The sequence below is a fragment of the Pimephales promelas genome, chromosome 18 (assembly GCF_988280905.1).
Source record: "Pimephales promelas chromosome 18, fPimPro1.hap1.1, whole genome shotgun sequence".
Classification (NCBI taxonomy): domain Eukaryota; kingdom Metazoa; phylum Chordata; class Actinopteri; order Cypriniformes; family Leuciscidae; genus Pimephales; species Pimephales promelas.
The window spans coordinates 5259858-5284807 of record NC_142786.1 but is presented as its reverse complement, the minus strand read 5'-3'; the positions used below and the strand labels follow the sequence as shown (position 1 = coordinate 5284807).

Genomic DNA, 24950 nt, shown 5'->3' with positions numbered 1-24950 from the left:
ATTAAAATGTAGCTGGTATTTATAAAAAACGAGCCCACAGGGCATGACTAATATCTTCCTGGTGTCATTTGATTTGTTTCTTGTGCTTCTTCGTCGGCTGTTAAAAAAGTACTGTGGCATTATAAAACATGCCCTCATTTTTCATTTATAACGAATGCAAAAAAGACATGATGACATTTCTTGCAGTAAATATAGCGAGCAGTTGATGCTCACAGGTGTGCGTTTATGAAGTGAACATTTAACCGGAACCATTTTGACAATGGGACTACTTGGATAGTACTTACTTAGTAGGCCTACTTAAGCAGTGAGCGATTTCTGTTTACTTTAGCAGATAGTTCATACTTTATGTAAATCTTAACTCAAACAGAAATGTAATTTCCCAGATGTTTAATGCAGGCCACATGCAGTAACAAATGACTGCATCAACCAGGCCTTCATTAAAAACAGCCCAGCTGTGAGGAATATCTGCGATCGGTTAGCTGAAACTAGAAGCTGTGTGCTTTCCTTGCAGATGTTCAAGCAAAATGCTGTGTTTAATTCATTCAAGTCAGTGAATAAATATGTGTGGGGGGAAAAAAAACATTTACAAGATGCTAAAGATTGCCTGGGAGAATCTAATATTGATCAATTTTTGCCCTTTAATCAAATTTGAGGTATGGTTATGGCTGCCAGCAAAAAGGAATGTAAGTTTCATTCCCTATGAGGGTGTCCTTGAGCAAAGCATGCCATCAACAACTGAGGGACTATCCATGCTATCACTGTATTTTCAGTTCTAGTTAACAAGCAGATAATACATGGCAACTATTTAAGAAAAAAGGTCAGACAAATGAATAAAATGGAAAAGATGTAAAACAAGGATTTGGATATAACAGCGCATGTGTGTGTGGGGAGAAAGTTTATTATAGCAGCAACTTGGGAATTTCACCCATGGAAGTATTATATTACAGCATGTTGCACCATTTAGTGTTACATAACTATAACCAGATGTTACAGTGGGTTTAAAGCCCGTCAAGAAGTTCACTGACAGCTGGAAATTCTTTAAACAGAAAATCAGGTTCGATTTCACATTTCAAATTGGATAAATAATAAAACAACAATGGTGTTTTTTAAATTCACCCAGAGTCTTTTCTATCTTTCATCCTTTTCTCACAGTCTCCTAAAAAAATATATGAATGAAAATCTAACATGCCTAAGACTTTTGCATAGTTCTGTATATTTAAACATTTATATTCTATCTATATCCATATAGGCTCATTATAGGTGCCAACACAATGTTTGTGCCTGATCAGACTCAGCTAATCAAAGGCAGCTCTCAAAAAATACATGTCGTGAGGCTAAAATGGTTTGGACTCTGGTAAAGACTGTAGACAAAAGGGTAGGATCTAGTAGGTGAAGGGCGTAAAAAAGTCAGCTTTAGTTTTTTTTTTTTCTGACACACTGGCCCATGAAATATGTCATTATGCGCTTATATCTTTCAAGTATAGAAATTAGTGCAAAACTAATTATGAAAGTTTCCTTTATTTTTCTGTGCATTTGTTTTACAATAGCCTTTATGGCTATTACTATCATGGAATTAATATTATTACTATTATTATGTAGTAGTGTAATGTAGACAGACACTAACTAAAAGAGGTTCAAATTTTTCTTTGTTTAATTTGCACCCTGAATATGGGTTGGAGCTTTTAATTTTGAACTCTCAAAGTGCACCAGACTGCTGAATTTAATATTACAGAACACAACATTTTCTTACGGGGGAGCATGCCCCCGAACCCCCTAGAGAAACAGAGGTCCACCTACCACAGTTTTACCTAAAATCCTGTGAGGAACACTGGTATTGCTGTTCCAATGGAGCTTATAGTTTTCTTAGGGGGGTTCATCAAGGTGGAGTAGCTATAGTTTAATTGTGTTAATAAACGACAATTTTGCACTTTTTTTTCTGTTAGCTCTCATTTCTTCCTGCTAAATTACAAACACACGTTTTCTCATGAAATAGACAGTTTCAAAAATAAAATACAATTTGTCTTCTCATCTTTCAGCACTTACTGAGATATAAATTGTGTATGATCAAATCAATAAAAAAATATGTATTTGTATAACGTTTTTTCGAATGTGTTTGACTTTTCACTGTTTGTATAACTCCGCTTGTCTGTGTTTGCGCCACTTGCATCATTAAGCCAGAGGGTGGCGACAAGACTGTCTTTTTGAGTGAGCCATTAATTAAATTAACAGATTAGTCCAAAAGACATAGATTCATTTAGGAAAGAAAAGTAGCTGAAACTGGCAATATTATGAAGCTGCAGACTCGGAGCCTGCATCTACAGTCCCCCACCGAGAGTCCCGCATTCTCAGACCCCTCATTTTTCGAACACAGCGCCTCCTGCTGTTCAAAAGATCGAATAACACCCGCACACAGAGTACAGTTTACGCTTATCCAAATGCAATTAAAAACAATAGGATGCAATATTACGGTCTTCAAATAAATTATCCAATAAATATTTGCGTTCCCTGCTTAATGCAGGTGCCAAAAAACTCATTGTTACTGATGGAAGGGATACAATTACAGATTGAACTATCTTCTGAAAAATAGTCTATGTGATATTTTATTGCTACAATGTTTTGTTTTTTTATATATATTTTTTTATTCAAAATTCAAATTCCACTTTTTCTTTCAGTTCAACCTATAATGGTCTAATTAACATTACCATGCTAACATAATAAAATCTGTTTTTTGATATTTTGAATGCGAAGCAAAATAAATCAGAATAGACAAAACACCAATAATAAACAATTCAGTAGGCTACTTTATTTAATGATCACCTAAACATCATCTTACTGTAAAGAAAAAAGGAAGAACAAACTGTGTTCGTGACTTTACTTTTCGTCTTTAATTGCATTAAAAAAACTCATTTATAAGTCGCTTTGCATAATCATAAAATGATATGTTGCTGGAATCGGAAGGGGCAGCTCCATCGATGTATGGTGTACTGGATACGATAGCACATATGTCTTATGATCTTTCAAAAAGAAAGAAAAAAAAATCAAATTCATGTTGCACTGCTCTGACTGTAGAGTGTCCCTTGAGATGTTTTTGAACTTTGGACAACTTTGTGGGTTTGAGATATATGGGGGCACAAAATGGGCAGTAAAAATAACTGCAGCATTTATGACATATAAAAAAGTCCGAGGTTAAAGGCTAACGTTAGCTATCAAAATATTTTCGGGGTAAAGAGGGCGAAAAAACATAACGGCTCAAATCTTGTGACAAACTACCTTTACAAATATTAAATGGACTATTCTTATGTTGTATCGATTAGCTAAATTAGTTTTATTAAAAAATAAATCAAACGAGCTATTACGATTCTCTAAATAAAATTGAAGACAGCCTAGTCACGTTTTGGCTTAGGTTCTGTTTATCTGATACAATTTGATAGTAGGCGCTGACTCGAAAAACGAGGGGTCTGAGAATGCGGGACTCTGGGTGCAGGGGGACTGTAGATGCAGGTCTCCGAGTCTGCAGCTTCATACTACTCGAAACTGGAACTGATTCTCATCATGTTTAAGAATCTGATCAAATAGGCTACTTCATGCTTTTAAAGCTACTGTTGTCAATTTTTTTTGACCATCAAAACACCTTAAAATGCTCATTTCGAGATCAGGAAAATCTAAAAAATGATTCCCCGAACCCCCCTAACAATATCATTTATGGGACCTGGGTATTTAGAAAACCCTGATATGCAAAAATACTGATTCTATGTGTTCTATTGTATTTATTATACTCTATTCTATATTCTTGCATATTGAATAGTAATGCAAGACTAGTAGTCTTACATGTCACTGTTTATAACACAGAGCGTTCATCCTTTGCTGGGATGCTTAAAAAAATATTGGGGGGATAAATTAAGACTATACCCACTAACTCAAAAAAAAAAAAAAAGGAAAAAAGTTATGCCCTCTAAGATGGCGCCTCAGGGGAGGTCACGTGTGACAGTTGGTTAACTGCAAGACAGAAAAAAAGAAAAAAAAAAAAAAAAAACTGCAAGACAGATATCAAACTTCACTTTTAAATAAGATTATTTTCATACTACTAAGAGAAACGATGTGCGTGGGCGTTGGCCGTCTGCCAAGGCGTCCTCTCGCTGCACTGCCCTGTGACATCACAGTAGCCTCCACTGCACTTCACTGTCTCTCCGCTTGGTTTCGAACGTCTTTGGAAGAACATTGAATTTGTGAAATCTGCTCGGTATTATATTTTTATAACGAACTCTGAAACGTCCAAACATCAAGGAAAGAAGAACCAGATGAACGACCGGTCTGTGAAACTTTCCGTGAACTGTATTCAGAATAGCTGGACCCTGTCCGACGACGACAAGGTAACTTAAGGAGTTATAATTGCTTTTTTTTAGTAACGTTATGTTTGATATAGCGTGAAATTTATCTAAGTTAGTGCAAAGTGCCCGAACAAAATCAGTTTTTGTGTGTTTTAGTAATTGTTGTTTTTTATGTGTTTATGTCAGAATGATTTTTTTTGAACCACAACCTTCTAAGTGCTTCTTATATAGTTATTTACTGATATACACTACCGGTCAAAAGTTTTATATCGGTAAGATTTTTTATGTTTTTAAAAGAAGTATCTTCTGCTCACCAAGGCAGCAATTATTTGATAAAAAATACCACAAAAAACAGTAATATTGTGAAATATTATTACAATTTAAAACAGCGGTCTATGTGAATGTATAGTGAAGTGTAATTTATTCCTGTGATCAAATCTGAATTTACAGCATCATTACTCAAGTCTTTAGTGTCACATGATCCTACAGAAATGACTATAATATGATGCTCAAGAAACATTTATGATTATTATCCATGTTGAAAACAGTTTTTTAAATTTTTATTTCAGGATTCTTTGATGAATAGAAAGTTCAAAAGAACAGAATTGATCTGAAATGGAAAGCTTTTGTAACATTAATCACTGCCCTTCAAAAGTTTGGGGTAAATAATAATTTTTATTTTTTTATTTTTGGGGGAAAGAAATTAGAAAATACTTTTATTCATCAAGGATGAGTTAAATTGATCAAAAGTTACAGTAAAGACATTTATAATGTTAGAAAAGATTATATTTTAAATAAATTCTGTTCTTTTGAACTTTCTCTTCAACAGAATTTTTTGGGGGAAAATGGTACACGACTGTTTTCAACATTGAAAATAATAATTTAGGTTTTTTGAGCATAAAATCAGCATATTAGAATGATTTCTGAAGGATCATGTGACACTGAAAACTGATGATGTTGAAAATTCAGCTTTCAAATTACATTTTAAAATATATCAAAATAGAAAAGTCATTTTAAATTGTCATAATATTTCACAATATTACTGTTTTGTCATTTTTTCATCAAATAAAGCAGCCTTGGTGAGCAGAAGAGACTTCATTTAAAAACATAAAAAATATTACTGATCTAAGACTTTTGACCGGTAGTGTATTTTGCATTTATAGCTAATCCAAACAACGTAAAACTCATCACTGCACCTGTAGCAAGACACCAGTCAAGTCTGAAATCCATCACACACACACAAACACACACACAGAGACGTTCCTGTTATTTTTAGATAGATTTGAGCCGCTCAGTTTGAGTTATATGAGTTATATGTTGATGTTGTTCTGTCTCTGTTTCAGTTGAGAATGGCCAAATTAGTTGTGGACAATCATCGTCTGGCCACAAAACTTCCTGCAATCACTAAAGATCTGGTGGACAACAGGAAACATTGCCCACAGCTCAGGTGTGTGTGTGTGTGTGTGTGTGTGCTCAGACGTCAGTGTGTAGCTGGTTAACATAGTAACTCAGCGAGGTGTTTATTTGAGCTGCGTCTCATGTATATATAAAACATCTAAACAAGATGTAGAAATTATTTTGAAATAAAGTAAAACATTAAAAAAAATATTCTATTTAATTTGACAAGTAATAAAAATGTTATTTATGTTATGTTATGATAATGTTATATATCTGGTTTTACAGTGTAAACACACAGAGAAAGAAGGAGGAGCTCAACCAGCCAATCATGACGCAGGAGTCAGATCACAGGAGGGGCCGTAAAATGGTAAGTACTTGACCGAGCTTTATTTTTAAAGAGGCGTTTACAACAAAAAAGCATTTAGGCTTAAGTTATCGAGATAAAAATCAACCCGATTTCAAGGGAGGACCAGATTTGTCAACACAACAGCTTCTCGAACAAGAAAAAATGTAGAGTGGGGCTTAAAAAGGAGAATGGCGCTGAAAACACAAACCTGCCAGACATTAAGGGGTTTTATGCAACACTTATCGCTTATTAAGGGATTACTTAAATGAAAAAACAGCATTTATGGGAAATTCTAAGTGTTTATGACGTTACACTTGATTGACATAGTACACCACTTTAAAGGGATAGTTGATTTATTAAACAGGTACCATATATCTATTTATCTGTTTATTTCTTCATTTTTAATTTCTGCAGGTTGCGTCCTCCACACAGCGGAAGCCGTCGGCTCTCTTACCAATGAGGGAATGGGAAGAGCAGCACCAAAGACATATGCATCAACAAAAGGTATTAGGGAAAACATTTTGAAAAACAGTTTGTGAATAGGCTACTACGAATGATAGCCGTGAATAAAATATAATATTCAAGTAAACATGTTAGTAACCATAGCTGATATAAATAAGTTTGTTTAATTTGATTTCAGCTTTGATTATTCTTCTGTTGCTTATTGTTCTGTCTCTCTCTCTTTCTCAGCTGATAAAGGCCAAAGCTGTTGTTGACACCAAGGGCCCCGAAACACTCCCTCATATTAGAGACAATCGGACGAAAGTCCAGGTATCTGATTAATTAATATAGTTATATTAGCTATATTATATATATATATATATATATATATATATATATATAGCTCTATAACAGTACTATTGCCGATTACAGTGATGTGTTATGAAGTAACGTGGAGTAGATGAAATGCATGATAATAACAGTGTTTGTCTTCAGTTGCAGAAAGAAAAGAAAATGTCTCTGGAAAACAAGCAGAATGACCAGCGAATCCTGATGCTGGAATCAGGTTTCAGGAAGGACGTCTGGGAAGCTGATTGGCAAAAGGTCCAGCAATGGAGAGACAACTGCTCCAGGTTTCCACGAGGAGAGACCAACAAACAGGTATGATCGTAATTCACACTTTTTAAAGCGGAGCTAATTTCTTCTTCATTTTCTCGCCTTCATCATGTTTCCAACCCTTCTGTGAAACACAATAGCACACATTGTGGATGCTCACGCTGCTCTTGTTAATGCCTGTGAAAAACAGCATGTCAAGTGGGTTCGAAATCAGTATTTTAAAGCACTAAATGGTTTAGCTCCTCAGGACTTGAGCGAGATTTATTTTTAAAGAGGCGTTTACAACACAAAAAAACATTGAATATCTATTTATCTGTTTATTTCTTCATTTTTAATTTCTGCAGGTTGCGTCCTCCACACAGCGGAAGCCGTCGGCTCTCTTACCAATGAGGGAATGGGAAGAGCAGCACCAAAGACATATGCATCAACAAAAGGTATTAGGGAAAACATTTTGAAAAACAGTTTGTGAATAGGCTACTACGAATGATGGCCATGAATAAAATATAATATTCAGAAGTAAACATGTTAGAAATGTTAGTAACCATAGCTGATATAAATAAGTTTGTTTAATTTGATTTCAGCTGATGATTATTCTTCTGTTGCTTATTGTTCTGTCTCTCTCTCTTTCTCAGCTGATAAAGGCCAAAGCTGTTGTTGACACCAAGGGCCCCGAAACTCTGCCTCATATTAGAGACAATCGGACGAAAGTCCAGGTATCTGATTAATTAATATTTATATTAGCTATATTATATATATATATATATATATATATATATATATAGCTCTATAACAGTACTATTGCCGATTACAGTGATGTGTTATGAAGTAACGTGGAGTAGATGAAATGCATGATAATAACAGTGTTTGTCTTCAGTTGCAGAAAGAAAAGAAAATGTCTCTGGAAAACAAGCAGAATGACCAGCGAATCCTGATGCTGGAATCAGGTTTCAGGAGGGACGTCTGGGAAGCTGATTGGCAAAAGGTCCAGCAATGGAAAGACAACTGCTCCAGGTTTCCACGAGGAGAGACCAACAAACAGGTATGATCGTAATTCACACTTTATAAAGCGGAGCTAATTTCTTCTTCATTTTCTCGCCTTCATCATGTTTCCAACCCTTCTGTGAAACACAATAGCACACATTGTGGATGCTCACGCTGCTCTTGTTAATGCCTGTGAAAAACAGCATGTCAAGTGGGTTCGAAATCAGTATTTTAAAGCACTAAATGGTTTAGCTCCTCAGGACTTGAGCGAGATTTATTTTTAAAGAGGCGTTTACAACACAAAAAAACATTGAATATCTATTTATCTGTTTATTTCTTCATTTTTAATTTCTGCAGGTTGCGTCCTCCACACAGCGGAAGCCGTCGGCTCTCTTACCAATGAGGGAATGGGAAGAGCAGCACCAAAGAAATATGCATCAACAAAAGGTATTAGGGAAAACATTTTGAAAAACAGTTTGTGAATAAAATATAATATTCAGAAGTAAACATGTTAGAAATGTTAGTAACCATAGCTGATATAAATAAGTTTGTTTAATTTGATTTCAGCTTTGATTATTCTTCTGTTGCTTATTGTTCTGTCTCTCTTTCTTTCTCAGCTGATAAAGGCCAAAGCTGTTGTTGATACCAAGGGCCCCAAAACACTCCCGCCTATTAAAGACAATCGGACGAAAGTCCAGGTATCTGATTAATTAATATAATTATATTAGCTATATATATATATATATATATATATATATATATATATAATTATAAAAACATAAGAAGAAATTTTCCCTTTTTAATAGTTGTTGTGTAAAAGTATCCCTAGTGCTTTTTTTAAGTTTTTTTTTTTAATTTTTGTTATTTAAATATATATATATATATATATATATATATATATATATATATATAGTTTTCATTAATTAATGTAAGCAATATAAAAGGAGAAATGTCCAGAAACTAACTCAAAATGAGTTTAAGTTATTTATATTTTATTTCATTTAGCGTTTATATATAAATATCTGAAGCTTGTTTTCCACCACAGAATAAAATAATTTAAAAGATAATTGCAACTTTTTATCTCACAATTCTGACTTTATATCACGCACAAAGTCAGAATTGTGAGATAAAAAGTAGTACCTTTTTTATTCTGTGGCAGAAACAAGCTTCCTATATATGTATATATATGTATATATATAGCTTCCTATATATATATATATATATATATATATATATATATATATATATATAGGAAGCTTGTTTCTGTATAATATATATATATATATATATATATATATATATTATAGCAGCTACTCAATCCAATGATTCCGCTGAGAGACTAAGACAGGGACTTTGTATGCACTTGTTGTGACGCACATATAAAACATCGCTGAAGAAAATTAGCTTTTACTAGCTTTTCTTTAATGCACAGACTGACATGATTCTTAATGATACAAGTTTAGTGGTCAACAGAAAACCCCCCTCCCCCTCTTTTTCATATTTTAATATTTAATGATCTCTTGTTTGTAGATGAGGAGCGTGGATGCAGTGGAAGGCAGGAAGGTGGCAGAGTGGGTTGGTGGTAGGTAGGTGGGTAGGTAGGTAGGTAGGTAGGTAGGTAGGTAGGTAGGTGGGTACTGGTAGGTGCCAATTATTTACAAAGAGCAGTTTCTTTTCATTACACAATAACATTAACCATTCATTTAGTGCAAATAGTCTACTGAACACACTTTGCAGTTTTCCATTTTTTTCTACATTTTTGTTACTGTCTTTCTGACATTATTATTCAGTAGGAAGGAAGCGGCGGACATCGAACAGGCACAGAAAAACTCTGAAGATGTCAAGTCACATTTATTGGGAAAACCCAGGATCTGTCGGCGGCCACTTCTCCTCAGGCCACTGAATACCTACCTACCTACCTACCTACCCACCCACCTACCCACCCACCTACCCACCTACCTACCTACCTACCTACCTACCTACCTACTTACCCACCTACCTACCCACCTAGGGTAGGGTAGGTAGGAAGGTAGGTGGGTGGGTGGGTGGGTGGTTTCGGGTAGGTGGGTTGGGCAGGTAGGTGGGTAGGTGGGTGGGTGGTTAGGTAGGTGGGTGGGTGGTTAGGTAGGTGGGTGGGTAGGTAGGTAGGTGGCTGGGTGGTTAGGTAGGTGGGTAGGTGGGTGGGTAGGTAGGTAGCTGGGTAGGTGGGTGGGTGGGTAGGTAGGTAGGTAGGTGGATAGGTGGGTTCGGGTAGATGGGTAGGTAGGTGGGTGGGTAGGTGGGTGGGTGGTTAGGTAGGTGGGTAGGTAGGTAGGTAGGTAGGTGGGTGGGTAGGTAGGTAGGTGGGTAGGTAGGTAGGTAGGTAGGTGGGTGGGTGGGTGGGTAGGTGGGTGGTTAGGTAGGTAGGTGGGTGGGTGGTTAGGTAGGTGGGTGGGTGGTTAGGTAGGTGGGTAGGTAGGTAGGTGGGTGGGTGGGTAGGTAGGTGGGTGGGTTGGTGGGTAGGTGGGTGGGTAGGTGGGTGGGTAGGTAGGTGGGTGGGTTGGTGGGTAGGTGGGTGGGTAGGTGGATGGGTAGGTAGGTAGGTAGGTAGGTAGGTATTCAGTGGCCTGAGGAGAAGTGGCCGCCGACAGATCCTGGGTTTTCCCAATAAATGTGACTTGACATCTTCAGAGTTTTTCTGTGCCTGTTCGATGTCCGCCGCTTCCTTCCTACTGAACAGGTAATAATAATGTCAGAAAGACAGTAACGTTAAATACAAATACTGTTTGACAAAAAAATGGAAAACTGCAAAGTGTGTTCAGTAGACTATTTGCACTAAATGAATGGTTAATGTTATTGTGTAATGAAAAGAAACTGCTCTTTGTAAATAATTGGCATCTGATTTGGGAGAGACCCATGCAGATGGACTCCACCTCAGCAGAATCGGAGCGGCTGTTCTGTCGGACAACATCTCCAAGACGTTACGCACCAGATGACTGGTAAGTCAAAGTCCAAATCACAGCCTTTGTTGTCCAAACTTAACTAATATGCATAGTGTGGAACATTATAGAGAAACTGTGTCTATTCCTCGTTTAGTGAAGCCAAACAATTAATCTAGTGTAGGATCTAGCAAAAATCAAATTCATTTGAAGTACTTGTGCTAAATGTTACGCTCTTAGATGTAAGAAGGAAATCCATATTATCTCTAGCCCTGGCTACTGTATATAGACCTCCAGGGCCATATGCTGAATTCCTAAAAGAGTTTGCAGACTTTCTCTCAGATCTATTGGTGAATGTCGATAAAGCAATAATTGTTGCAGGTTTTAACATACACGTAGATAATACAAATGATGCTTTAGGGGCTGCGTTTACAGACTTATTGAACTCCTTTGGGGTCAAACAAAACGTCAGTGGTCCCACTCATCGTCTAAATCATACACTAGATTTAATTATATCATATGGAACCATTCCAACTGATATATATATTATACCGCAAAGCGATGATGTCACTGATCATTACATGGTGACTTGCATAATACGTACTGCTGAAATATGTCATGTTGCGCCACGTTATAGACCAGGCAGAACAATCCTTCCAACCACTATAGATAGATTCTCAAATAGCTTACCTGATCTATCTAAGCTGCTAAGTGAACCCAAACAAACAGATGAATTAGAGGAAATGACTAGCAGTTTGAGCACCATTTTCGCTAGTACATTAGATATTGTTGCACCAATTAGATTAGAAAAAGTTAGAGATAAAACTAAAGCACCCTGGTACAACAGTGCTACGCATGCTATCAAGAGAGAAACTCGCAACTTAGAGCGTAAATGGAAACAAACTAATTTAGAGGTCTTTAGAATCGCGTGGAAAGACAGTAAAAGCCCTAAAAACAGCCAAGGCTGAGCATCTCCGCAAACTAATCGAAAATAACCAAAATAATCCAAGGTTTTTATTTAACACTGTGGCTAGACTAACAAATAAACAGACATCACCAGAGCAAAATATACCGTTACAGTTTAGTAGTAATGATTTTATGAATTACTTCAATGAGAAAAAAAGAAAGCATCCGAAACACAATCATAAATGTACAATCCTCTATGGTGTCTTATGATTCAACTTCAATTATGGCCCCTCTAGAACAACTAAACCGCTTTACAACGATAGGACAGGAGGAGCTAAATAAACTCATCATTGCATCTAAACCAACAACATGTTTATTAGATCCAATACCCACTAAACTACTGAAAGAACTATTACCTGTAGTGGAAGAGCCTCTCCTCAATATTATTAACTCGTCTTTATCTTTAGGTCCATCCATCCATCTTCTTCCGCTTCATCCGGGGCCGGGTCGCGGGGGCAGCAGTCTAAGCAGAGATGTCCAGACTTCCTTCTCCCTAGACACTTCCTCCAGCTCTTCTGGGGGGACACCGAGGCGTTCCCAGGCCAGCCGGGAGACATAGTCTTTCCAGCGTGTCCTAGGTCTTCCCCGGGGCCTCCGCCCAGTGGGACGTGCCCGGAACACCTCCCCTATATGTCATGTTCCAAAAATATTCAAGCTGGCAGTAATAAAACCTCTCATTAAGAAACCGCAATTAACTTAGCAAATTACAGACCCATTTCAAATCTTCCATTAATGTCCAAAATACTAGAAAAAGTATTTGTGAGAGTTTGTGAGATAGTGGTTTTCTAACACCGACTCCCGTATAATGGAAATCATTATGAACATCAGCTATGCTAATTATTTCCCATCTGCCTTTCAGCTGTTATCTCAGGACGCTTGCCCCGAGAAAAATGACGTTCGTCAGGTCCAGGTTTGTATCCAGCCTCTCACGGGGATTTCGGATGCCCCAACGCCTGTGATGAGACGACTCAACGCCGGCGATATGTTATGGCGCCGTTTTATATATAAACAATATTTATATTTAATATTTATATATAAACAATATGAATGTAAGCCAGAGGAGAACTGGCCCCCGACTGAGCCTGGGTTCTCCCAAGGTTTTTTCTCCATCCAATCTGATGGAGTTTTGGTTCCTTGCCACTGTCGCCTTGCTTTTGGCTTGCTTAGTCGGGGATAGTTAATATTTAACAATATTATTGATCTGTGTTGTACTACTTTCATGTTATCACTGTGAAGCTGCTTTGATACAATCTGTATTGTGAAAAGCGCTATATAAATAAATGTGACTTGACTTGACTTGAAATTGTCGCAACTCTACTGTGTATTAAAAGCCATTCTAAATAGGTGGGTTTGAAGTTTAGTTTCATCAGCAATTGTGCGAATATCAGGGGGTAGCTTGTTCCAGAGTCTCGGAGCAGCAACAGCAAATGCCTGATCACCCCATCGCTTATACTTTGACCTTGGGACTTCCAAAACCATTTGTTTTGAAGACCGCAACGACCGGCTGTGCTCACGCAGGGTTAACATCTCAGAGAAGTATTCTGGTCCGGGCCAAACCAAATCAAACACAGAACTGAACTGTATGGTGGATCATGAGAAGAGAATGTAACCTACAACAGTATGGATTACAGCATACAGTCTGAGACCAATACAAAAAGAGTTAACTTCTTAGTTAATGGGTTTACATTTGATTAGTGGCCTACAGTGGAAACTTAATTTTTAGTTGCTCAAAATCTTTTTGTTTTACATTAAGCTGCTCAATTCGGTTTGAGCCGACATGTCTAGAAGAAACATGTGGCAATTGTTCCGTCTTGGTCTAGCACAAGGAAGTAGAGGTTATTACAGAAAAACAGTGCAAAATTCAACTCCTGTCTCTGAAAACAATAAAATAAAAGTGTTTATCACTTCAATATTCAATAGATTCAGATTCAATATCCGATTTGTAAAGAGTCCTCCTTATCCTTGACTTAAAAGCTTTTCCCTCAAACCAAGTCCTTTGCATTAACAGTTATAAGTTCCTGAGATCTTTCCATGTTATCATTGAGCCAAGTTTGGTCATTGTAGAAATACAACTCTGTTAAAATTTCACATCTTATAGGAAATGAAATCATCCGCTGAAAAAAAAGGCAAAAAACGGAACGGAACAAACAAAGTAAAAGAGAAAAGTACATAATTAGTTATTTCTGAGCACCTCCAGCTCTGATTGGCCAGAAAATCCACCCATCAGGCCCCAGTCGGCTCAAGCTGGGAGGGTGTTGCTGCGTTCATGTGCTATGGAAAATAGGATATTTTCCACTTGTGAAGTGGTTTTTACCAGTGTGTTTTTGTTGTCGTAATGTGGTAAAAAGATGGAGATCCAGACCTGTTATTTAGCTAAAACTATTTTAGATTGCTTAAATCATCTGCAACAGCAAGAAAATGATTGATCAAAACTCAAAAGGTAAATATGCTATATATTTTCTAGATCATGAATAGTATATATTTTATTTTTTGCGGTGCTCTCCGCCATTTTGAAAAGTTCAAAGGTTATCTCATCTCGGCAACTCGTCCATCAAAATATTCTACGAGATGCTCAGTGGAAAATACCACATGAGGGGGTGTTCATGTGCATTTTCCACGTCGGCTTTTGGTAGGGTAGGCTATTGTATAGATAGATATAGATAATTATTAGCCTATTATTGTGACCTATAACCCTTAGACTTTTGTTCAAGGGGTAAATGAAATAAGGGACCCACCAAACTTATTTTACTCATGGTTTATGTGTATTAGCCTACATATAAGTTATACAGAACATACAAATTCAACACAGCACCAATGACTGATGGTCAAACAGTTGGAACAGAGGAATAAAAACAGTCCACAACTAGCTTACTGGTCATTAGCTAGTGCAAGCTGATCATTAGCTCACTGACCCGCCACCATCTAAAAACCTGCTTGACCATTTAAGGGTTGAATGACCTCTGACCTTGTTGCTGTTGCAAGCTAACCCAGATAGCAAACTGACGTTGAATTAACGTGGAAACATGACATCGAAACAACGTTGATCTGACATTGTTTTGCTCATCGAATTAACGTTGAACCAACGTCAGACGCGTCATTCTTTCAAAACTAACGGAAAATCAACTTGAAATCAACGCGTTGTTTCAACGTTATGAAAGCAAACCAATTTTCGATTTTCATTAAGCTTTGAAGAATGCCGCGTCTGACGTTGGTTCAACGTTAATTCGATGAGCAAAATCAACGTTGTTTCAATGTCATGAGAGACGTCGTTTCCACGTTGATTCAATGTCAGTTTGCTGTCTGGGAATCTAGCCTCCACGCTCCACCAGCTAGCGACTTGCTATGAACCAGCTGTCATACAAAGCAAGCAGCTACTCGCTTAAATCGGATTTTCTAACAGGTTATGGTATTTTGGTGACAACTATGGTGTTATCTTGGGATTTTGGCGTTTGATGATTCTGGTAATTAGCTAGGATACATGCAGACCTACTATGTACACTGTGATTGTTAATCGAGCAGGTGAGAAATACGCGGCAAAAAAAAAAAACTTGTCACAGTTCACTGAATTTATTATTTTTTATTTCGCGGGACAACTTAAGTTTCATTTGCTAATGCTCCGAGTTTTCGGTATTTGTATGGCGTCATTCGACCACAAGATGTCGCCACATCTTTTCAGTAGCACCTCAATGCAGAACATGAGATCCACGGGGAGGAGTCGGATCACGATCCAAGGGGTGGAGATGGGTAGGATTAGGGTTGGGTTTAGGGATTAGGGGTGGGTTTAGAGATCAGGGGGCGGAGTTGGTTAGGTTTAGGTGTATGTAAGGTGGGAGGAGTTGGATCTGGATCCGACTCCTCCCCATCGATAAACTGCCTAATGCGCTTTAGTTGTATACAGAGACTTAGACGATCGTTTTATTTGATTTATTTGTCACACATCTAAAATATAAAATAAAATAAAAATCACATCAATCACATTAAATCCTTTTTGCCACTAAACAAGGAGTTTCAGATAGGAAAGTGTATTATCCTCCAAAAACAGCAGAGGGCGCCGTTCCTCACATTAACCGTTACAGAAGTGAGGTGAGCTCAATCTCTGCAACACTTCAGTCTCGGATAATGTTTAGTATTTCGCAGGCCTTGTCCAGGAACTAACTAATTAATCTGTGAAGGAGTGAAGGAGTGACTCTATAAAACATCAAGAGTGCAAAACAGACACATCCAGACACACACACACACACACACACACACACACAAACACACTTTTATACACAAACACACCAAAAAATTCAGATTATACATATGTTTTGCATTTTTAAAATGCTTAGTTTGTCCACCAGATGGCATCCATCTAATTTCGAAAATTGCTTTTATGAGGCCTAGGCTTGACTCTAAAATGAAATACAGCTTTAATTTTTTTTTTTTTTTTTAAATATTTGTTCTATTATGTTCAATGGGGGGAAAATTTGTCATAATTATTGCATTAATACTAATTATAATTTTTTTTTTTGACATTTTCCCAAAACACCAAAAAAGAAAAGAAAAAATATTATAAAAAAACGAGTAAAAAAAAAATCATGATTTTTTTTGTTTTTTTAAATATGAATCCCGCCCTTTAGGTCCATTTGGACCCGAACACCCCAAGTGTGACTCTGAAACGAACAACCCCAGAGGGTTAAGATATTTTAGATTTAGTCTGAGAGCTTTCTGTCCCTCCACTGAACATGTACATGGTAAACTGTCCTTGTCCAGAAAGCAAATAAGTTAGTTAGAATTTTTTTGAATCATCAAAAATACATTTTGGTCCAAAAATAACAAAATCTATGTCTTTATTCAATATCGTATTCAGGCATGGGCTCGCTGCTCATTAAGAAAATCCGTGAGGAGTAGGCCTAACCAAACCGCATCATGTGCACCTTCAGCGTGATGCCCTCACCTAGTCTCAGACACTGTTGTAGAGCCTTACAATGCCACGCTGTCCGTCCATCAACTGGTGGAGAACACTGATGAGACGTTTTGCATCGTCAACAGGATCTGTTTGACATTTGCTTCTGTTACAGATACCGGCTGGTATGTGAAACAGGAGAAATAAATGACAGGGCAAAGTCTGCGTCCGTCTTTCATCTCGCTCAGGAGAAAGAGAGCCAAGAGGGTTTATTCCACAATCACATTCCAACTTGGTTACAAACACACAATGTTTTCTCATGAAATAGACAGTTTCAAAAATAAAATACAATTTGTCTTCTCCTCTTTAAGCAATTACTGAGATATAAATTGTGTATGATCAAATAAATAAAAAAAAATATATTTGTATAACGTTTTTTCGAATGTGTTTGACTTTTCACTGTTTGTATAGACCATTTCACAAGATGTAAACAACACTGGTCCAGAAGCACTTCCTGTTTCAGTTTTTTAACGCTACATAAAAGCTGGGATAAAATACAACCAACAGAACATTTAAAACTGAATCAAAAAGTTAAACAAACATCTTTAAGATGTTTCTTTACATGTGAAATAAAGAAAACAGTTACAAACTGAAACAGGAAGTGCTTCTGGACCAGTGTTGTTTACATCTTGTTGTCTGTGTTTGCGCCACTTGCATCATTAAGCCAGAGGGTGGCGACAAGACTGTCTTTTTGAGTGAGCCATTAATTAAATTAACAGATTAGTCCAAAAGACATAGATTCATTTAGGAAAGAAAAGTAGCTGAAACTGGAACTGATTCTCATCATGTTTAAGAATCTGATCAAATAGGCTACTTCATGCTTTTAAAGCTACTGTTGTCAATTTTTTTGACCATCAAAACACCTTAAAATGCTCATTTCGAGATCATGTCCCCGAACCCCCCTAACAATATCATTTATGGGACCTGGGTATTTAGAAAACCCTGATATGCAAGAATACTGATTCTATGTGTTCTATTGTATTTATTATACTCTATTCTATATTCTTGCATATTGAATAGTACTAATGCAAGACTAGTAGTCTTACATGTCACTGTTTATAACACAGAGCGTTCATCCTTTGCTGGGATGCTTAAAAAAATATTGGGGGGATAAATTAAGACTATACCCACTAACTCAAAAAAAAAAAAGGAAAAAAGTTATGCCCTCTAAGATGGCGCCTCAGGGGAGGTCACGTGTGACAGTTGGTTAACTGCAAGACAGAAAAAAAGAAAAAGAAAAAAAAAACTGCAAGACAGATATCAAACTTCACTTTTAAATAAGATTATTTTCATACTACTAAGAGAAACGATGTGCGTGGGCGTTGGCCGTCTGCCAAGGCGTCCTCTCGCTGCACTGCCCTGTGACATCACAGTAGCCTCCACTGCACTTCACTGTCTCTCCGCTTGGTTTCGAACGTCTTTAGAAGAACATTGAATTTGTGAAATCTGCACGGTATTATATTTTTATAACGAACTCTGAAACGTCCAAACATCAAGGAAAGAAGAACCAGATGAACGACCGGTCTGTGAAACTTTCCGTGAACTGTATTCAGAATAGCTGGACCCTGTCCGACGACGACAAGGTAACTTAAGGGGTTATAATTGCTTTTTTTAGTAACTTTATGTTTGATATAGCGTGGAATTTATCTAAGTTAGTGCAAAGTGCCCGAACAAAATCAGTTTTTGTGTGTTTTAGTAATTGTTGTTTTTTATGTGTTTATGTCAGAATGATTATTTTTGAACCACAACCTTCTAAGTGCTTCTTATATAGTTATTTACTGATATACACTACCGGTCAAAAGTTTTATATCGGTAAGATTTTTTATGTTTTTAAAAGAAGTATCTTCTGCTCACCAAGGCAGCAATTATTTGATAAAAATACCCCAAAAAACAGTAATATTGTGAAATATTATTACAATTTAAAACAGCGGTCTATGTGAATGTATAGTGAAGTGTAATTTATTCCTGTGATCAAATCTGAATTTACAGCATCATTACTCAAGTCTTTAGTGTGACATGATCCTACAGAAATGACTATAATATGATGCTCAAGAAACATTTATGATTATTATCCATGTTGAAAACAGTTTTTTAAATTTTTATTTCAGGATTCTTTGATGAATAGAAAGTTCAAAAGAACAGAATTGATCTGAAATGGAAAGCTTTTGTAACATTAATCACTGCCCTTCAAAAGTTTGGGGTCAATAAGAATTTATTTTTTTATTTTTGGGGGAAAGAAATTAGAAAATACTTTTATTCATCAAGGATGAGTTAAATTGATCAAAAGTTACAGTAAAGACATTTATAATGTTAGAAAAGATTATATTTTAAATAAATTCTGTTCTTTTGAACTTTCTCTTCAACAGAATTTTGGGGGGGAAAATGGTACACGACTGTTTTCAACATTGAAAATAATAATTTAGGTTTTTTGAGCATAAAATCAGCATATTAGAATGATTTCTGAAGGATCATGTGACACTGAAAACTGATGATGTTGAAAATTCAGCTTTCAAATTACATTTTAAAATATATCAAAATAGAAAACAGTCATTTTAAATTGTCATAATATTTCACAATATTACTGTTTTGTCATTTTTTCATCAAATAAAGCAGCCTTGGTGAGCAGAAGAGACTTCATTTAAAAACATAAAAAATATTACTGATCTAAGACTTTTGACCGGTAGTGTATTTTGCATTTATAGCTAATCCAAACAACGTAAAACTCATCACTGCACCTGTAGCAAGACACCAGTCAAGTCTGAAATCCATCACACACACACAAACACACACACACAGACGTTCCTGTTATTTTTAGATAGATTTGAGCCGCTCAGTTTGAGTTATATGAGTTATATGTTGATGTTGTTCTGTCTCTGTTTCAGTTGAGAATGGCCAAATTAGTTGTGGACAATCATCGTCTGGCCACAAAACTTCCTGCAATCACTAAAGATCTGGTGGACAACAGGAAACATTGCCCACAGCTCAGGTGTGTGTGTGTGTGTGTGTGTGCTCAGACGTCAGTGTGTAGCTGGTTAACATAGTAACTCAGCGAGGTGTTTATTTGAGCTGCGTCTCATGTATATATAAAACATCTAAACAAGATGTAGAAATTATTTTGAAATAAAGTAAAACATTAAAAAAAATATTCTATTTAATTTGACAAGTAATAAAAATGTTATTTATGTTATGTTATGATAATGTTATATATCTGGTTTTACAGTGTAAACACACAGAGAAAGAAGGAGGAGCTCAACCAGCCAATCATGACGCAGGAGTCAGATCACGGGAGGGGCCGTAAAATGGTAAGTACTTGACCGAGCTTTATTTTTAAAGAGGCGTTTACAACAAAAAAGCATTTAGGCTTAAGTTATCGAGATAAAAATCAACCCGATTTCAAGGGAGGACCAGATTTGTCAACACAACAGCTTCTCGAACAAGAAAAAATGTAGGGCGGGGCTTAAAAAGGAGAATGGCGGTGAAAACACAAACCTGCCAGACATTAAGGGGTTTTATGCAACACTTATCGCTTATTAAGGGATTACTTAAATGAAAAAACAGCATTTATGGGAAATTCTAAGTGTTTATGACGTTACACTTGATTGACATAGTACACCATTTTAAAGGGATAGTTGATTTATTAAACAGGTACCATATATCTATTTATCTGTTTATTTCTTCATTTTTAATTTCTGCAGGTTGCGTCCTCCACACAGCGGAAGCCGTCGGCTCTCTTACCAATGAGGGAATGGGAAGAGCAGCACCAAAGACATATGCATCAACAAAAGGTATTAGGGAAAACATTTTGAAAAACAGTTTGTGAATAGGCTACTACGAATGATAGCCGTGAATAAAATATAATATTCAAGTAAACATGTTAGTAACCATAGCTGATATAAATAAGTTTGTTTAATTTGATTTCAGCTGATGATTATTCTTCTGTTGCTTATTGTTCTGTCTCTCTCTCTTTCTCAGCTGATAAAGGCCAAAGCTGTTGTTGATACCAAGGGCCCCGAAACACTCCCTCATATTAGAGACAATCGGACGAAAGTCCAGGTATCTGATTAATTAATATAGTTATATTAGCTATATTATATATATATATATATATATATATATATATAGCTCTATAACAGTACTATTGCCGATTACAGTGATGTGTTATGAAGTAACGTGGAGTAGATGAAATGCATGATAATAACAGTGTTTGTCTTCAGTTGCAGAAAGAAAAGAAAATGTCTCTGGAAAACAAGCAGAATGACCAGCGAATCCTGATGCTGGAATCAGGTTTCAGGAAGGACGTCTGGGAAGCTGATTGGCAAAAGGTCCAGCAATGGAGAGACAACTGCTCCAGGTTTCCACGAGGAGAGACCAACAAACAGGTATGATCGTAATTCACACTTTTTAAAGCGGAGCTAATTTCTTCTTCATTTTCTCGCCTTCATCATGTTTCCAACCCTTCTGTGAAACACAATAGCACACATTGTGGATGCTCACGCTGCTCTTGTTAATGCCTGTGAAAAACAGCATGTCAAGTGGGTTCGAAATCAGTATTTTAAAGCACTAAATGGTTTAGCTCCTCAGGACTTGAGCGAGATTTATTTTTAAAGAGGCGTTTACAACACAAAAAAACATTGAATATCTATTTATCTGTTTATTTCTTCATTTTTAATTTCTGCAGGTTGCGTCCTCCACACAGCGGAAGCCGTCGGCTCTCTTACCAATGAGGGAATGGGAAGAGCAGCACCAAAGACATATGCATCAACAAAAGGTATTAGGGAAAACATTTTGAAAAACAGTTTGTGAATAGGCTACTACGAATGATAGCCGTGAATAAAATATAATATTCAAGTAAACATGTTAGTAACCATAGCTGATATAAATAAGTTTGTTTAATTTGATTTCAGCTTTGATTATTCTTCTGTTGCTTATTGTTCTGTCTCTCTCTCTTTCTCAGCTGATAAAGGCCAAAGCTGTTGTTGACACCAAGGGCCCCGAAACTCTGCCTCATATTAGAGACAATCGGACGAAAGTCCAGGTATCTGATTAATTAATATTTATATTAGCTATATTATATATATATATATATATATATATATATATATATAGCTCTATAACAGTACTATTGCTGATTACAGTGATGTGTTATGAAGTAACGTGGAGTAGATGAAATGCATGATAATAACAGTGTTTGTCTTCAGTTGCAGAAAGAAAAGAAAATGTCTCTGGAAAACAAGCAGAATGACCAGCGAATCCTGATGCTGGAATCAGGTTTCAGGAGGGACGTCTGGGAAGCTGATTGGGAAAAGGTACAGCAATGGAAAGACAACTGCTCCAGGTTTCCACGAGGAGAGACCAACAAACAGGTATGATCGTAATTCACACTTTATAAAGCGGAGCTAATTTCTTCTTCATTTTCTCGCCTTCATCATGTTTCCAACCCTTCTGTGAAACACAATAGCACACATTGTGGATGCTCACGCTGCTCTTGTTAATGCCTGTGAAAAACAGCATGTCAAGTGGGTTCGAAATCAGTATTTTAAAGCACTAAATGGTTTAGCTCCTCAGGACTTGAGCGAGATTTATTTTTAAAGAGGCGTTTACAACACAAAAAAACATTGAATATCTATTTATCTGTTTATTTCTTCATTTTTAATTTCTGCAGGTTGCGTCCCCCACACAGCGGAAGCCGTCGGCTCTCTTACCAATGAGGGAATGGGAAGAGCAGCACCAAAGACATATGCATCAACAAAAGGTATTAGGGAAAACATTTTGAAAAACAGTTTGTGAATAAAATATAATATTCAGAAGTAAACATGTTAGAAATGTTAGTAACCATAGCTGATATAAATAAGTTTGTTTAATTTGATTTCAGCTTTGATTATTCTTCTGTTGCTTATTGTTCTGTCTCTCTTTCTTTCTCAGCTGATAAAGGCCAAAGCTGTTGTTGATACCAAGGGCCCCAAAACACTCCCGCCTATTAAAGACAATCGGACGAAAGTCCAGGTATCTGATTAATTAATATAATTATATTAGCTATATATATATATATATATTTATATAATTATAAAAACATAAGAAGAAATTTTCCCTTTTTAATAGTTGTTGTGTAAAAGTATCCCTAGTGCTTTTTTTAAGTTTTTTTTTTTAATTTTTGTTATTTAAATATATATATATATATATATAGTTTTCATTAATTAATGTAAGCAATATAAAAGGAGAAATGTCCAGAAACTAACTCAAAATGAGTTTAAGTTATTTATATTTTATTTCATTTAGCGTTTATATATAAATATCTGAAGCTTGTTTTCCACCACAGAATAAAATAATTTAAAAGATAATTGCAACTTTTTATCTCACAATTCTGACTTTATATCACGCACAAAGTCAGAATTGTGAGATAAAAAGTAGTACCTTTTTTATTCTGTGGCAGAAACAAGCTTCCTATATATGTATATATATGTATATATATATAGCTTCCTATATATATATATATATATATAGGAAGCTTGTTTCTGTATAATATATATATATATATATATTATAGCAGCTACTCAATCCAATGATTCCGCTGAGAGACTAAGACAGGAACTTTGTATGCACTTGTGACGCACATATAAAACATCGCTGAAGAAAATTAGCTTTTACTAGCTTTTCTTTAATGCACAGACTGACATGATTCTTAATGATACAAGTTTAGTGGTCAACAGAAAACCCCCCTCCCCCTCTTTTTCATATTTTAATATTTAATGATCTCTTGTTTGTAGATGAGGAGCGTGGATGCAGTGGAAGGCAGGAAGGTGGCAGAGTGGGTTGGTGGTAGGTAGGTGGGTAGGTAGGTAGGTAGGTAGGTAGGTAGGTGGGTACTGGTAGGTGCCAATTATTTACAAAGAGCAGTTTCTTTTCATTACACAATAACATTAACCATTCATTTAGTGCAAATAGTCTACTGAACACACTTTGCAGTTTTCCATTTTTTTCTACATTTTTGTTACTGTCTTTCTGACATTATTATTCAGTAGGAAGGAAGCGGCGGACATCGAACAGGCACAGAAAAAAACTGAAGATGTCAAGTCACATTTATTGGGAAAACCCAGGATCTGTCGGCGGCCACTTCTCCTCAGGCCACTGAATACCTACCTACCTACCTACCTACCCACCCAGCTACCCACCCACCTACCCACCTACCTACCTACCTACCTACTTACCCACCTACCTACCCACCTAGGGTAGGGTAGGTAGGAAGGTAGGTGGGTGGGTGGGTGGGTGGTTTCGGGTAGGTGGGTTGGGCAGGTAGGTGGGTAGGTGGGTGGGTGGTTAGGTAGGTGGGTGGGTGGTTAGGTAGGTGGGTGGGTAGGTAGGTAGGTGGGTAGGTAGGTAGGTGGCTGGGTGGTTAGGTAGGTGGGTAGGTGGGTGGGTAGGTAGGTAGCTGGGTAGGTGGGTGGGTGGGTAGGTAGGTAGGTAGGTGGATAGGTGGGTTCGGGTAGATGGGTAGGTAGGTGGGTGGGTAGGTGGGTGGGTGGTTAGGTAGGTGGGTAGGTAGGTAGGTAGGTGGGTAGGTAGGTAGGTAGGTGGGTAGGTAGGTAGGTAGGTAGGTGGGTGGGTGGGTGGGTGGGTAGGTGGGTGGTTAGGTAGGTAGGTGGGTGGGTGGTTAGGTAGGTGGGTGGGTGGTTAGGTAGGTGGGTAGGTAGGTAGGTGGGTGGGTGGGTAGGTAGGTGGGTGGGTTGGTGGGTAGGTGGGTGGGTAGGTGGGTGGGTAGGTAGGTGGGTGGGTTGGTGGGTAGGTGGGTGGGTAGGTAGGTAGGTAGGTAGGTAGGTAGGTGGCCTGAGGAGAAGTGGCCGCCGACAGATCCTGGGTTTTCCCAATAAATGTGACTTGACATCTTCAGAGTTTTTCTGTGCCTGTTCGATGTCCGCCGCTTCCTTCCTACTGAACAGGTAATAATAATGTCAGAAAGACAGTAACGTTAAATACAAATACTGTTTGACAAAAAAATGGAAAACTGCATAGTGTGT

The 24950-nt window shown here is 37.1% G+C and overlaps 2 protein-coding genes and 1 long non-coding RNA gene across 7 annotated transcripts; all 3 read left to right on the top strand.

Moving 5' to 3' along the window:
• The first annotated feature begins 4136 nt into the window (after positions 1-4136).
• LOC148970878 (uncharacterized) lies at positions 4137-9778 on the top strand. 3 transcript variants are annotated; one of them, XM_089122757.1, is made up of 13 exons: positions 4137-4370; positions 5672-5775; positions 6012-6093; positions 6487-6576; positions 6763-6843; positions 7009-7173; positions 7473-7562; positions 7761-7841; positions 8003-8167; positions 8467-8556; positions 8727-8807; positions 9640-9699; positions 9732-9750. In XM_089122757.1, the coding sequence occupies exons 1-12, from the start codon at positions 4299-4301 to the stop codon at positions 9697-9699; spliced, it is 1161 nt and encodes a 386-aa protein (XP_088978883.1). In that variant the 5' UTR covers positions 4137-4298; the 3' UTR covers positions 9732-9750. The 3 variants fall into 3 exon arrangements, with proteins under 3 accessions (XP_088978883.1, XP_088978885.1, XP_088978882.1); XM_089122759.1 differs by having other exon boundaries at positions 6505-6576; positions 9640-9778; XM_089122756.1 differs by having other exon boundaries at positions 9640-9777.
• Positions 9779-10742: 964 nt separating this feature from the next.
• LOC148970877 (uncharacterized) lies at positions 10743-12625 on the top strand. The gene is made up of 2 exons (XR_016147336.1): positions 10743-11087; positions 12401-12625. It is a non-coding gene; the product is annotated as an uncharacterized LOC148970877 (long non-coding RNA).
• A 5676-nt stretch (positions 12626-18301) lies between these two features.
• On the top strand, positions 18302-23845 carry LOC148970876 (uncharacterized). Of its 3 annotated transcripts, none has more exons than XM_089122755.1 (12): positions 18302-18521; positions 19821-19924; positions 20159-20240; positions 20652-20723; positions 20911-20991; positions 21153-21317; positions 21617-21706; positions 21893-21973; positions 22137-22301; positions 22598-22690; positions 22861-22941; positions 23703-23845. In XM_089122755.1, the coding sequence occupies exons 1-12, from the start codon at positions 18450-18452 to the stop codon at positions 23760-23762; spliced, it is 1146 nt and encodes a 381-aa protein (XP_088978881.1). In that variant the 5' UTR covers positions 18302-18449; the 3' UTR covers positions 23763-23845. The 3 variants fall into 3 exon arrangements, with proteins under 3 accessions (XP_088978881.1, XP_088978879.1, XP_088978880.1); XM_089122753.1 differs by having other exon boundaries at positions 20634-20723; XM_089122754.1 differs by having other exon boundaries at positions 18304-18521; positions 20634-20723; positions 22601-22690; positions 23703-23844.
• Positions 23846-24950: the final 1105 nt, after the last annotated feature.

Bases quoted from the DNA above. Each gene is read 5' to 3' on its own strand.
- LOC148970876 (XM_089122753.1), top strand. From the start codon at position 18,450: ATGAACGACCGGTCTGTGAAACTTTCCGTGAACTGTATTCAGAATAGC. The intron at 19,925-20,158 runs GTGTGTGTGTGT...CTGGTTTTACAG, and splicing joins AAACATTGCCCACAGCTCAG to TGTAAACACACAGAGAAAGA. The intron at 22,942-23,702 runs GTATCTGATTAA...TCTTGTTTGTAG, and splicing joins ACAATCGGACGAAAGTCCAG to ATGAGGAGCGTGGATGCAGT.
- LOC148970878 (XM_089122756.1), top strand. From the start codon at position 4,299: ATGAACGACCGGTCTGTGAAACTTTCCGTGAACTGTATTCAGAATAGC. The intron at 6,844-7,008 runs GTATCTGATTAA...GTTTGTCTTCAG, and splicing joins ACAATCGGACGAAAGTCCAG to TTGCAGAAAGAAAAGAAAAT. The intron at 7,174-7,472 runs GTATGATCGTAA...TAATTTCTGCAG, and splicing joins GAGGAGAGACCAACAAACAG to GTTGCGTCCTCCACACAGCG.